Here is a 14,459-nt window from a genome sequence, read left to right as displayed (position 1 = left end):
TGGAGTGTGGGGTTTTTATCTGGCCATCACACGGGGAATCTGCTCTTGGGAAAATGAGAGAATGAATTCTGAGCCAAAACAATGCCCCGAAGACTTACTCTAAAACTTGAGAAACCCAAGCCTCTCAGCTAAACCCCTGCCGTGATGAGGGATGGGGCCTGCGGCAGGCCCTGCGCCAGTGCTGCTGGGCCCGAGGGGAGGCAGGAGGAAGAAGGGAGGTGGCTTTATGGGCCGTCACTGACATGTGATAAAGCAGGAGGCTTTTCTCGCGTCTCTCTCTGTGCCATCTGAGCAGAAAGTTACCCACTTCACTACTGACCATCCTCCTCCATGGGAGTTACACATTCGCCCCTGGTCCCTGTACTGGGACAGGACAAGGGGTGGGTCCCCTGAGGAGCCAGAATCTGCCAGCTCAGGTCCTACAGGTCCCGGCCCTTCCCCACAAATCTCCCCTCAGATCCAGTGCCTCCAATGAGCTGCTTCAAGAGCCAGGGGCGGTTCCCCAGCTGAACTCCCAAACGAGGCCTCTTGTCCTGACCGACACCTGGCCCACAGCGGGGCCCCGTCTCAGCCAAGAAAATATAGCAAGAACAGGTCAGGAGGGAGGGGTTTAGGGATGCCACAGGAGAGGGAGGCAGGGGGAGTGCAAATTTAGCCTGAGGCTTTGGGCCAGATCCTCAACCCCTCAGCTCTAAGTCCAGGGACAGAGCTAGTCCCACGGCTCGCCCCCCACAATCCTCACTCCACTCACCCCTATTTCACTCAACACCTGCTCTGCATCTAGCACCATTTTTCAACAAAGGAGACATCCCCAAACACCAATAAACGAGTCCCTGGAACTTGCCACACGCTGTCCAGGCTCAGTGCCCCTGCTCGTGCCCTCTGGGCCAGGCACATACCTTCTGCCCGTCTGCACACGTCCTAATCCTACTGGCCCCTCAACCCTCACACCGTCTTCTCTGTGGTAGCTCCCGTGACCCCAGTCAAACCTGGGCCTCCCCCTGCCCCATGGCACATTGCTGTTGCCCTCTCCTGTGCCAGGTAGGCCAGTAAGCCAGAAGAGTGGTCTGACTGAACTAAAGACACCACAAACGCTAGCTGCACATACAGAACGGTCAGGATTTGCCATGAGAGGATCGGATTAACAACTTTATTCTTCATCAACTATAAAAGGGCTGGTGTTTGTTCCAAATGGATAGTTGGTGGAGCTGAGACCCACAGGGGACCTTCGTAGTCCCTGTTAACAACAGTAAAATGCTATACTCAGTCAGCCCCTGCTAGTAGGTGTGGTGACCACAGAGATCCAGACCGACCTCCTGAGTGTCTGAGGCAGAGGCCAGAGTGGAGGCCGCAGCTTCCAAATGTAGGGAAAGTGGTTACGCTCACAGGGGCAAAAGAATTCAAACAAAATGCTCTGAGGTTCCACCATGGCCAAGTCCTGTGGAAAGACAAATTCCAAAGCACCGCCAAGGGGACAGACAGCAGGGAGCTGCTCAACACTGGAGCCCCTGGAAGCAGAACCAGAGTCAAAAAGCAACCGGGAAACAGGCAGGGGCCAAAGGACATGCTGGAGTGGCTGACCGGGAATGGCTGGTGCGAGAACGAACACGCCTGCTGGCGGCACTGCTCCTCTGAGCTTGTTTCCTTAACTAACGGGACTAACACCACCTCCCTCGCAGATGGCAGCTGCGAATGTCAAAGTACATGAAGTGAGTGAGACACCTGGCTCAGCCCCAGCCACACAGCAGAGAGGTGTCAATGCCACATTTCTCCTTTCCAGCCTGTCCCCCAGCTTGTGGCCTCTACTACAGACCTGGGAGCAAGTGTGAGTGGTAAGCAGTGTGCTGACCGTCCACTGGCACCTCCCACATGCTGGGCACCACGTCAGGGCCTCAGAGACACTCGCTCACTGAATCCTCACAACAACCCTGACGTAAGCATTCACCTCTTGCTGTAGATGAGGAAACAGTTCAGAGAAGGTTGGCAACTTGTCCTGTGTCAACGCTGGTGGAGGAGCCTGGGTTTTCAAGCCACGTCTGCCTGACAGGAGAAGCTGGGCTCCTCCCAGCCCTGCCCTGCTCTGCAGCCCGGGGCTCTGGGGCAGGCAGAGTGAGTGTTCCCCGTGGCAGCACCTCCACCTGGAGGGGCTGGGCAGGGAACGTGACACTGTCAACTTCAAACAAACTTTTATTTTGTGTGCTGGTCTGGTCAGTCCATGGCCACAGGTTAGTGGTAACTAGAAGTAACTGGAAGGAGGGTTGGAGAGGAACCAGCAGCCTGGAAGCAGGAGGAACAGGGAAGGGGGCGGCAAGGCTGGGGAGGGACCCAGCTAGCTGGGTGACTGCCCGGCGAGAGAAGGAACACGTCTCCGCCCATCAGTTCACCCTAAACTGGGGCTTCAGTCCACAGCTCGGACAAGGCTGGCTCAGAGCCCCACTGCCATCTCTGGCCTGGGAAACCCACCGCCACCCAGGCAGTGATTATTCCAGAGATCTGACTGCTCTGTGCTGGGCCTGGAAGAGTCTTTTTCACTCTGCCCTGCCTGCCTCCCCACACCCCAATCGGGGTGTCCAAACCTGGGGCTCAGGCCCTTCACTGTTGTGCTCCTGTAGCAGCCATGTTGGGGCGACGTGGCAGGGGTGTGGTGGGGAAGGAGGGGTGCCTGGCCTGGCTCAGAGGAACACCCCGTACCCCAACCAATGGGAGGCGCTAGTGAGCACAACCTGAGCAGGCTAAGCGCCGAGGCCCAACAAGATTCAGAGTCAAAGTCCAAGCAGGAGGTGGCTCCTGGGCAAGGAGAGAGCCTCCAGCCCGGCAGATCGGCACAGCAGCCATCACCCTGGCCAGCCAGGCAAGCACAGGATTGTCTCCAAGGGGAAAGCAAAGCCACCATCCATCTTTGGGTCAGTGGCAAGGGTCAGAGTTAGGGGCGGGGAGGGTCCTACAATCCAATCGCCTCTCCCCTCCACACATCTACAGGTTACAACTTAAGAGCTTTTGGCATTACCTGTTCTGGGGTTTAAGGAGAAAAAGAGGGAGACAGAGAAAAGAGGAAGCCACCACTCTCCACCTGTTAAAGTCCCCACATCGCCGGAGGGCTCCCTGCTCTGGCAGCAGCAGACACTTACACCCAGAAGCCCCTCAGGCCGGGGTCTGGCTCCATGGAGGAGCTCCGGGCACAGAGGAGAGAACCCAGGGAAGGAGGGCGCCTTCAGCTCCTGACAGCCCCTGAAGGTTCTTGCAGAGACACGCGGATGAACGGGCAGGCGGCCAGGGAAGAGGAAAAGAGACTGCCAGGACCCTGACCAGCCGCACTCCTGCAACACACACGCACACGCACGCGCACACATGCACACACACGGTAGAGAGATAGATATATAATAAAAAGAATAAAAACTAAGGGCCCAGATGTACAAAAAACAGGGGTGAGGAAGAAGGCAGGGAAGAGGGTGGGAGATGGTCAGTCCTCCAGAAATCTGGCCACCTTCCTCAGCTTATAAATTACAACCCCCCTGGAAAACGGGGGTGAGGGAATGATGAGGCTCCGGCTGTGGCCTGGGGGAGGGTGAGTGGTGGTCAGAGCTGCTCTGGCCCATCTGGTGGAGCAGTGGCCAGAGCACGAGGATCCTTTGGGTGGACAGGGTGGGCCTGGGGTAGATTCAGCAGCCGCTGCCAGGGGTCACGCAGGCCCCCTGGGACTTCACCTTATGACGCTGGCCCCCCCGTCGCCGGCCGCCACTGCTGGGCTTGGGCTGAAACAGAGAAAGAAGCAGCTTGAGAAGCAGTGGCCCATTGGAGCAGGACAAGACAGCAGAGGGGCTGGGGCAGTGGGAAGAGGCGGCAGGAGACGAGCTAATGTGGTCCCAGCCTAGCCTGAGTGGTCATCTCTGATGTGACCCAGAGCCTGGCACTTCCTCTCTGTCAGGTGGAGCTGGCCCACCCTCCCTTCCTCCTGAATGGGTGGGTTACATGTGATAACGGCATGAGAGGGAGCCATTCAGAGAAGCACAAAGAGAACAGAAACCAACATCTGCCACCACTAATAGGTGGACAGAGGAAGGGAATGAATGAGCCAGAGGAATGGCTCAATGCGGGAAAGAGAGCAGAGGAGGTGGAGAGAGACAGACTCCGGAAGGAGCGAGGTGAGGGCGTGCCAGGAGAGAGCAGGTAGGAGATGCTGATTGAGAGCCACAGTGACACAGGGCCCAAGGCCACCTACCCCTCCAGAGGTGCCATGTCAGGAAGGAGGCACAGGAGGACCCTCTAAGGCAGCGTCTCTCAAACCGTTTGGATGGCAGCGCACACGCGTCACTCTCACACTCACACACACACACAATACTTACTCTGACTAGGAAAGGGAAGATGACATTTTTCTAGTCTATTTGATTAAAAGGAAATGCTAATAAGCAGTACCAATTAAATTGATTTTATGTAGGCCACATCTCAAAGATTAAAAAACACTGCCTTAAGAGACAAATAGCTCACACTTAGATAGCACTTATGTGCCAGGAGCTGTGGGAAACACCTTCTATCTATGAACAGACGTGGCAGTGAGGGAAGGCTGCCTGAGGCTCTCCTACTTGTCACCTCTACCCACTAGAGTAATGGCCGCACCCTCAGCCAGGGGCCCAGGACCAGCCCGGGACGCGCGCTCACCTGTGGCTGGAGACTGCTGGACGTAGCTGGCTGTGCAGCTCCTAGAGAGCAGGCTTCGTCTCCAGGCGGAGGTGCCCCTACTGCTGGCCCTCCAGCCGAGCCCCCATCTTCTCGTTTGGTCAGGGGGCCCTTTTTTGTCGATTGCATCTTAATCTGCTGGGGCTTGGAGTTCACTGGGGAGTTGTTGGTGGTCTGGAGAAGCTGCAGGAGCCAAGAGGGTGAGGCTAAGGCCAGAGCTGCAGGCAGGGACCTCAGCTCAGCTGCCCGCTCCCCCGCCCCCACCCTCTCTCTCAGGAACTCCCCCACCTGGCTGCTCCTGGGCGGGGCAGATGGCAGGAGGACCATGACAGGGGCAGTGGGTGAAGAGATGTTCTCATCTCCACTGTGTCCCAGGACTGCCACGGCCTGGGCTGATATCGCACCTGCTTCAGCCCAGCCCAGAAGGACTCCGTCCTGTTCCCTGCCCTAGGTGCTCTTCCCACAGACGGTCTGTGAACCTCGGCCGTCTCCCACTCAGCCCAGCTCCCAGGCCAGGGTCCAGTCTGCCAGAGCCTGGTGAGATGAACTTGCTAAGCTGGCTGAAACTCCACAGGGCATCAAGCGCATCTCCAGCCCGAGGGTCCTGCTCCCTCTGCAACAAGAGGCTGGGGCAAGTTTTAACTTCAGGCCTCCCAAAGAGCCCAAGTGAAGACCTCAGTACCTAGAAATATTTGGAGTGTGGCTATAACAAATCTTAAGAGCTGCCACCCAGGAGGGATGTGCTGTTCCAGCTCTCCCGAGGCAGGGACTAGTGCCTCTGCCCCTGGCAGTTAGGGAAGAGTCCACAGGATTTCTCAAGAAGAGCCTGTTCTGCTCATGGTTTAGAACTGGAGTGGCCCCGGTGTCCCCTGGGGGCAGGCAAGGAGGCCTGCCCGGCCATACCTTGGTGATGGTGCCCACAGCCTTGGTGCGGCCTTCCCGGAACACCAGCCGCTGGTCTATGTGCAGGTACTCAGGGGTCTTGATGAAGCGGAAGTGCACGGTGGCCTTGTCCCCAGTGCGCAGACAGTCCTTGTCCATGCTCAGAATGGTGGCTGTCTGCCTGATGCTGCCACAGTGCACTGCCAAGGGACCCAGGAGGTCAGGACAGGCCTGAGCTGCCCAGTGCCCTCAGGGGAGGGGAGGCAGTGAGTGAAAGCACGAAATACTCTTGAGCTGCAGCAGGCTGCAGACCTCAGGGAGGCCGAGTGTGGCCGAGTAAGCTGGCGGCCTGCCCCTGGATCTGATCCTGCCTCGTACTCTCCCACCTTTTCCTCCAGTTAGATGCCCCCGTCCCTGGGCCCACGCTCCTTAATACAGGGCCCTGTGTCTGCATGTGTGCCTTCCCTGGACTGGAGGCTTCTTGAGGGGAGGCCCTTGCCCACCCCGTCTTTGTCCCAGCACCTCAGCCCCACCGCCCAGCACAGCAGCATTCAGCAGATGTTGCTGAAGGACTGAGGGTGAGGCTCTTAGGGCAGGTCTGGGTCTGCAGAGCCCTGCAGAGCCAGCACTCAGTTAGTGTTCACAGGACTGAACAAACACCTCAGCTCGTGGGTGGACAGAGGGGACGGCTTGACTGCACAGGACAGACACCTGCCTCTTGGCTGGAGCTCAAACTTCAGGTTGCTGGAGCACTTTCTAGAGGGAGCTAGAGCAGGGGCCCTCCTGGGCTGGTAGCACCCTTAGACACTTACCCATGGCCTGGTAGCGTGGGCTAATAGTGGTGGGGTGGTGGAGGACGAGGATCTCGGCCTCAAACTCCCAGGATGCTTGGGGATTCAAGCGTGGGGAAACCATCACCATGCCCTTCCGGATGGACGAGCGCTTGATCTAAAGAAAGAAGGAATCCCAGACCTCAGGGTCACTGAGGCCTTCTGGTTGACCCCCTGGTCCCGGAGGACGAGCTGTTCTTCTGGGAATGGGGACTACCCCAACTCGGCCCTGCCGTGTCACTGCACTGGACCAGAGGCCTTCTGGGGCAACAGTACGATGCAGACGTTACTGCTATGTGGAAGCCTGAACAGTGCTGGTGGGAGTCACGAAACGCTTTGTGCAGCAAGTGGCATTTCAGCCGGGCCTCAAAGGACAGGTAAGAGTTAAGTGGGTGGTGAGAGGGCAAAGGCAGGCACGCATTCAGGTAGAAAGAACAGGGCGAGCATGATGTGACTGTTGGCAGGAATAAAGAAAGCCCCATTTTGTTGGTTAATCTGGTTGGCGGGGAAGGTAAGTGACCCCAGAGCTAGCACTCATCCCAATCCTCAGGGACAGAAGGCTGAGCAGGAAGCGGACTCGGCATGGACTCCAACGGCCTATGCAGAAGGACCCTCTGCGCTACAGGGAGGCACCTATCGGACCTCACCACTGAGCTCAGGGCACCCTGCTGGCAGTAGGGGGAGGAACAGAGCTTAGAGGCAGGCAGGCCTGGGTTCAAGTCCTGGCTCTAGCACTTACTAGCTGCGCGCTCCTGGGCAAGTCACTTGTGCTCTCTGAGGCTCAGTTTCCTCATCTGTCAAAGTGAGGTCAGTTATCCCCGCCTTACAGAGCAGCCATGAGGACTGGAGATGGCACAGAGTCTAGCAAAATGCAGAGCCTCAGGGGCGTTTTTGGTGTCATCAACACTCACCTTCTTTAGCGCGAAGGAGGCCGTCTGCCCGCCCCGCACCTCCTTGACAGGCATTCGCTTGCGATGGATCGACTTTACAGCAATGGACAGGAAGTTACCCAGGGGGTCTGGGCCCAGCAGCAGCGTGTCATTCAGCTTGATCAGGCCCCTCAGTGTTGTGCCCGACACCACTGTCCCCACACCCTGCAGAGAAGACCCTGGCCCAGTAAGTCCATCCCCACTTGGGCCCTCCCCACCACACACTTGCCCCAACACTCCTGTAAGGAGGACCCGCCCAGCCTCCCACCCTGCCCAGTCCACCAGAAGCCACTCACCGGGACAGAGTAGGTGTCATCAATCTGAAACTCAGCAGGCTCTTCCTCCCGGTAGCTGGTGCGGGGAGAGAGGAGGTTGAGGAACATCTTCAGCAGATCTAGGTTCTCGCCTGTAACGTTGGAGATCTGGAATATCGGGCACATCCTAAGTGGAGAGTGAAGAGAAAGGAAGAAGGGTGCTCGGGTGGCCAGCTCCTGCCTGACCCAGGGCGGGGGAAGCAGGAGGGCTCCTGGACCAGCCGCTGCTCCAAGGGCCCCACTGGCCCCCTCCGTTGCGTCCCAGGGCTCTACCCCTCTGCCCTGACCTAGCAACTCCTAGCCACACCCGCTCCAAGGCCTTCTTCTCTTCCTCAGTTTTGTCTTTGAAATCTGTCCCCTCCTGTCCCTCCACCAGTGATCTACTTCAGGAGCTAATGGGAGCCTCTTCCTCCTAAAGCACACACGCTTGCTTAAAATCCGTAACTGCCTTCCGCTGCCGAGGAGATAGCCTGGATCCTTCCTCCCCACATCTCCGCAGGTTTATTTCTCTCAAATTCCTATACTAGCCAGACCAGAGAAGCTTGCCTTCTCCTAAAAGCTTGGTACTTTTGGCCCTCATGTCTATTTGTTCACTCTGATCCTCCTGCCTGAATTCCTTCCCTCTTGTCCAACTACCAACTCCTCTCATCCTTCGGAGCCCATCTCCAATGCTGCTTCTTCCAGGAAGCCTTTCCCAGACGGGCACTCTCGATTCCTTCGAGCTCTAAAGGAACTTCTTGTGTCTCTGTTACCTGTAACTATGTCTGGTCTTCCTCAGTTATCTCACTGGTCTCTGTATCTCCTATCCAGGGTTAATCAAACTCCTCGAGATCAGAATGATATATTCCCCACCGTTCAGTGAATAGCGCCTGCACAGAACAGGCACCGGACAACGTGAATGACGTGAAATGGAGCCGGCTGAAGCAGACCCCCATCTGCTGGCCAACTGGTGGTCCCGAAGACAGTGTCAGGGCAGAGCCACAGGCCAAAATGCCAGGCTGCTCTGGGTCCTGCACTCTAGACCAAGCCAGGAGGCAGATGGCTCCTAAGCAGCCCCAAAACTCTGGGAGAAGGAACAGATTTAACAAAGTTCACTATTATTAAGAGAGTAACTGACCAAGGAGCTACCCACCTTGAGGACAAGGACTATGCCCAAGCCAACTGAACCCTCAATGCCTAGATGAAGAGCCTGGCACAGAACAAACATCCAATAAATATGGAATCAAAGAATACCTAACGAGTAAATGCCAAACCTGATCTTGATTAGAGAGCTTCTGAGAAACATTATAAAAAAATTACTAACAACAGTTATAAAAATGGCTGTGTATCTATCACACAGCAGCCAGAGACAGCACTAAGTGCTTTTCATACATCATTTCCAACACTCATGAGAGCCCTATGAGGAAGGTGAGGTTATTCCCATTTCACAGATAAGGAATGAAGCCTCAGCTGGGATTCCAACCTCGGCGAGGCCAGCTCCTCAAAATCCAGGTCACCCTATGCAGCCCCTGGCAACACTGCCACTTGGGAGGCCCTGAGCTGAGACTGGAATCTTCTATTTCATCCAATCGCTGTGCCTGCCCGGAAGTAAACACTCACTCCCCCACTACCTCTCAGAACTGAAGTTGGAGGCCGTGACAATCACATCGTCCTTGCTCTGCACCAGCACAGGGATCTTCCGGCAGCCTGGTGACTTCAGCAGGCGCTGTAACAGCTTCAGGGTTTCTTAAAAGGTGAAAGGGAACAGAATTAGGGGGACACAGCCTTCTCTTTGGGCAGGTTTCCAGGGCAAGACAAGTCCACTCATTACGGATACAAGCAGGAGACATAAGATGGACCAGTGTTGGGTCCGGCCTGGTGGTGCAGCGGTTAAGTTCACATATTCCGCTTCAGCAGCCTGGGGTTTGCTGGTTCGGATCCCGGGGGTGGACATGGCACCGCTTGGCACGCCATGCTGTGGTAGGCGTCCCACATATAAAATAGAGGAAGATAGGCAGGGATGTTAGCTCAGGGCCAGTCTTCCTCAGCAAAAAGAGGAGGATTGGCAGCAGATGTTAGCTCAGGGCTAATCTTCCTCAAAAAAAAAAAAAAAAAAGCCGGACCAGTGTTAAATGCCACAACGCCTGGAGAAGCAAAAAGGAAGATCAAAACTTTGGGTGGATGTGTGCTTGTTAGAGTAGAAAGAGAACACAGATGGGGCCTGTCTGCTAAGGTGATGAGTATGAAACCTGTCAGATTCCTCCAGAGTCTCTAGCAGACCCACAGCCTGTAAGCAAGTGACTTGGGGGTCCACAAGAAGGGCTACGTTCTTCCCAGAATGCTCTGCTTCCTGGAGAAGACTTCAGCTGACAATAGGATCGCTAGCACATTAGACACCTGCAGAAGCCCTTATGAGGCCCTCCAGAAGGACACCTCTCCACGTGTCTTCTACCATCTGAAACAGTGAGGGAGAAATGCAGGGAGGCCTAGTCCTGTAACCCTGTTTTGAAGCCTTTGGTGCTAAAAGGTAATCAGACCCTCTGCCCAAATGTCCCCACACACATCCAGCTTAGGCAGTAAAATCCAACTCCTGCCTGAGGCCATCTGAAGAGAGCTGCCAAGTTAGGGACCTCAAGGATGTGGAACCAGAAGGAACAAAGAGCAGGTAATTCTAGGCTGTACTCAGACCAAGAGCCAAACAAGGGAGGAAGCAGAAGATTCTGGGGTGATGGAAATTCAGGCCAAGGTCTGAGCACCAAAGAAGCAGAGGACGACTCTGGGCTGAAGCCCTGGCAGCAGACCACCAAGGAGGCACACAGCGTGACTGTCCCAAATAGAGAGAGTGCTGCCAGCTGAAGGCTTCACTTACCTTGCAGGATGTTGGCAGGACACATGTCAATCTTGGTGACCACCACAAAGACAGGCACATTGAGTGCCAACGCCAAGCCCAGGTGCTCCTTAGTCATCCCCACAATGCCAGCATTGCTGCCCACCTGCCCCAACACAGAAAGAACTGTCAGGACAAGAGACAGAGGGTGCAGCTGGGCAGGTACAGGGTCTCGCAGAAGGCTAGGGTAAGGGCGAGCTCCCATCTCTGAGGCCCGTCAGAACAGGACACAGGGGCACAAGTCTCAGGCCAGGATCAAAATGGGTGAGATGAAAGCCGGATTGGGCACAGATTGCTTTAACCTCTGATTCAACGATGTGGGCTAGCAAAATCTGAGGGGACTTAGAAACAATGAAAAAGACAAACTTAGGCAGTCTGGGAAAACAGATGTCTAGAGTCATCACAGTAGATTCAGGTTAATATCCCTGGCTCCCAGTTTCCCCCTGTATAAAATGGGGGGCTAATATCTGCTTTAGAGGGTCACTTGAGGTTTAAATGCCATAACATATGTCAAAGGTCCAGCACACAACCAGCATGAATTAGGTGTTAAGCAATGGCAGCAGTTATTACTGCTACTATTCCTTCCCACAACAACACAGTCATGCGTCACGTAACGGCGGGGATATGTTCTGAGAAATGCGTCAGGAGGCAATTTCGTGCTTGTATGAACACCATAGAGTGCGCTTACACAAACCTCGATGGCACAGCCTACCCCGCACCGAGGCTCTATGGCTTAGCCTAGCGCTCCTTCGCTGCACACTGCACATCTGCTACTGTACTGAATGCTGCAGGCGACCGTAACACAAGGGTAAGTATTTGTGCATCTAAACATCGAAGAGATTCAGAACAAATACAGCACAAAAGATAAAATGGCGCACCCGTACGGGGCACTGACCACGGAGGGAGCTGCAGGCCTGGAAGGTGCCCTGGGGCGTCAGTGAGAGTGGCGAGTGAACGTGAAGGCTGGGGCACTGCCGGACACGACCGTAGACGTTATCAACACTGTACACTCAGGCTACGCTACATTTACTAAAAATGCTTTCCTTCCTTCAATAATAAATTAACCTTAGCTTACTGTCACTTTTTTACTTTATAAACTTTTTAATTTTTTTAACTTTTTGACTCTTCCGTAACTTTTTGACTCTTCTTCTTCTAACCCTAACCCTAACCCTTAAAACACAAACACGTTGTACAGCTATACAGAAATATTTTTTCTTTATATCCTTATTCTATAAGCTTTTTTCTATTTTTAAAATTTAAAATCTTTTACTTTTTAAACTTTTCTGTTAAAAACTAGGACAGAAACATACACATTAGCCTAGGCCCACACAGGGTCAGGATCATCAATATCACTGTCTTCCACCTCCACACCTTGTCCCACTGGAAGGTCCTCAGGGGCACTAACACACACGGAGCTGTCGTCTCCTGTGATAACAACGCCTTCTTCCGGAACACCTCCTGAAGGACCTGCCTGAGGCTCTTCCTGAGGAGGTGTCACTCTTTTCAGAAATATGTCCACGGTGGCTTCCTTGTTTGCTTCTTTTTTTCATCATAGATTTGCTTGTAAGCAGATAACGTACCATGAACATTCTCCTCTATTAATAAAAACCTGTCAATGTTGTGGTCCATATTTTCAAACTTCTTAAGGAGCTTGCTGAGGTCTGCAGAAGCTCCTGCTAACCCTTCGCTGTGAATGTTCTTGGGGGTTCTTCTTCTTTTTCTTCCCCTGCAGTTTCCTTTCTCTTGCCTCTTCTTCAGCTCTGCGTTCCTGTTCCACTTCCAACAACTCCCCAGTAGTCAGTTCCTCAGGAGCCACCTCTAGGAGCTCCTCGATGTCATCCCCATGCACACCCAGGTAAAGTTGTTTGCCATCTCCACCACAGCCTTGTTGGTTTTTGCAACCTCTTCATCCTTGGTAAACCCTTTGAAGTCATGGACACACCTCTTGAGTGTCTTCTTCCAGAAGCCACTCATATACTCCTTGGTAACATTACCCCAAGCTCAAGCAAAGTTCTTTTAAAGATTTTATTTTATTTTTTTTTCCCCTTTTTCTCCCCAAAGCCCCCCAGTACATAGTTGTATATTTTAGTTGTGGGTACTTCTAGTTGTGGCATGTGGGATGCCGCCTCAGCGTGGCCTGATGAGCGGTACCATGTCCGTACCCAGGATATGAACCAGCGAAACCTTGGGCCGCCGAAGCAGAGTGAGTGAACTTAATCACTTGGCCATGGAGCTGGTCCCCCAAGCAAAGTTCTTGATGCAATCATAGATGTTGTAATGTTTCCAGAATTGCATCAGTGTCATCCTCAGTTACAGCAATAACCTAGGCAAAGGTCATCCTCAGGTGGTAGGCCTTAAAACTGCTATCACTCCCCTTGATCCATTGGTTGGATCAAAGAGGTGGTGTTTGGAGGCAGAAACACCACTCTGATATTGGGATGAAGATCACCAATAAAAGGAGGATGTCTGGGAGCATTACTAACAATAAGCAAAATCTTGAAAGGTATGTTATTCTCCAATCAGTACTGCTCCATTTCGCTGGCATAGCAATTCAGGAGGGCATCCCGGAAGAGGAGCTGGGTCATCCATGACTTCTTATTGCTCCTGTAGTGCACTGGAAGTGTGTGCTTATTGATATGCTTGAAAGTGCTGGAGTTCTCACTGTGCCAGATCACAAAGGGCTTCAACGTGTAGCCTGCAACATTCCCCCCCAAGCAAGACTGTTATCTTGTCCCTAAAACCTGAAACATGGCACTGACTTGGCCTCCTTAGGGATGAAAGTCCTTTCAAGCAATCTTTCCAAAATAGGGAGGTCGCAACCATATTGAACCATATTTGCTCTGGCAAGTAATCTTCCTCCACAACCGGCTTATCTAGAATTCCCAAAAATTCCTTAGCTGCCTTCATATCAGCACTTGCAGACTCACTCCTCACTTTCACATTATGTAATGAATAATGATTCTTGAATCGTTTAAACCACCCAGAGCTAGCAGTAAATTCAACACCACAGCCAGGTCCACCCTTTTCTTTCAACATTGCAAACAAGCTTTTTACTTTGGCCAGACGGTCACAGTGCAGGAAGGGAGATGCTTCTGGGTCTGGTCTTCAATCCAGGTTATTAGAAGTTCCTCCATGTCTGATATAGGCCCTTCCCAAATTTTTGTTAGTCTCGTTGCCTTCAATCAAGCAGATCCTTTAACAGCTTCTGTCACTTTGTTCTTCAAGATCATAGCTATGGTGGAAGGGGACATGCCTCACTGGCGAGCAATAACCATCACTGATTTTCCACCTTTGTAGTCCTTAATCACTTTTATTTTTGTTTCCAGATCAATCACTCGACATGACCTCACTGGCAACGTTGGCAGTGCATTTTGTATGCTTAGGGGCTGTGATGAACAAAACAACATGAGATTAAATAAAGCAAGAGAAAACAATGCAATCTAGAGATGTGGTAAACATGAGACGTATGAGGCTGCTGCCAGTGTAACATGGCATACTCTTTTACAGTAAACTTTTTTATAAGTAGAAAGAATACACTCTAAAATCACAATAAAAAGTATAGAATAGTAAATACATAAACCAATAACATAGTCATTCGTTATCATTACCAAGTATCATAACGGCATGCCTACACTTTTACATGACTGGTAGCGCAGAACATTTGTTTGCACCAGCACTGCCACAAACATGTGAGTAATGTGTTGCACTACGACTCTATGATGGCTATGATGTCACCAGGTGACAGGACTTTTTCAGATCCATTACAACTTATGGGATCACTGTCATATACATGGTCTGTCATTGACTGAAACGTCATTACGTGGCGCACGCCTGTAAATGTTTTTAAATATCACCATCAAGGCTGGTTAAATAAATGACAGCACATGCACAAGTGTGTCATATAAAAGAAAGAGGAAACTCTTATCTACTGATATAGGATAATCTCTAAGATATATTTTTAAGG

General features: G+C 52.8%; 1 protein-coding gene across 5 annotated transcripts in view; it reads right to left on the bottom strand.

Annotated features, from left to right (window-relative positions):
* Nucleotides 1-1,136: 1,136 nt before the first annotated feature.
* Nucleotides 1,137-14,459, bottom strand: part of GTPBP1 (GTP binding protein 1) — a 29,437-nt gene continuing 16,114 nt past the window's right edge. For all 5 annotated transcript variants that reach the window (XM_070253631.1, XM_023631648.2, XM_070253633.1 and 2 more), the window contains 8 exons: nt 10,478-10,601; nt 9,240-9,354; nt 7,612-7,756; nt 7,298-7,480; nt 6,369-6,504; nt 5,578-5,756; nt 4,657-4,857; nt 1,137-3,752 (listed from right to left, as the gene is read on the bottom strand). In XM_070253631.1, coding sequence (XP_070109732.1) covers nt 3,660-3,752; nt 4,657-4,857; nt 5,578-5,756; nt 6,369-6,504; nt 7,298-7,480; nt 7,612-7,756; nt 9,240-9,354; nt 10,478-10,601 — 1,176 coding nt within the window. In that variant the 3' untranslated portion in view covers nt 1,137-3,659. The remainder of the gene's footprint in view (nt 3,753-4,656; nt 4,858-5,577; nt 5,757-6,368; nt 6,505-7,297; nt 7,481-7,611; nt 7,757-9,239; nt 9,355-10,477; nt 10,602-14,459) is intronic.

This window comes from Equus caballus, chromosome 28 (assembly GCF_041296265.1).
Source record: "Equus caballus isolate H_3958 breed thoroughbred chromosome 28, TB-T2T, whole genome shotgun sequence".
NCBI classification, from domain to species: domain Eukaryota; kingdom Metazoa; phylum Chordata; class Mammalia; order Perissodactyla; family Equidae; genus Equus; species Equus caballus.
This window is presented reverse-complemented; position numbering and strand designations above follow the sequence as displayed.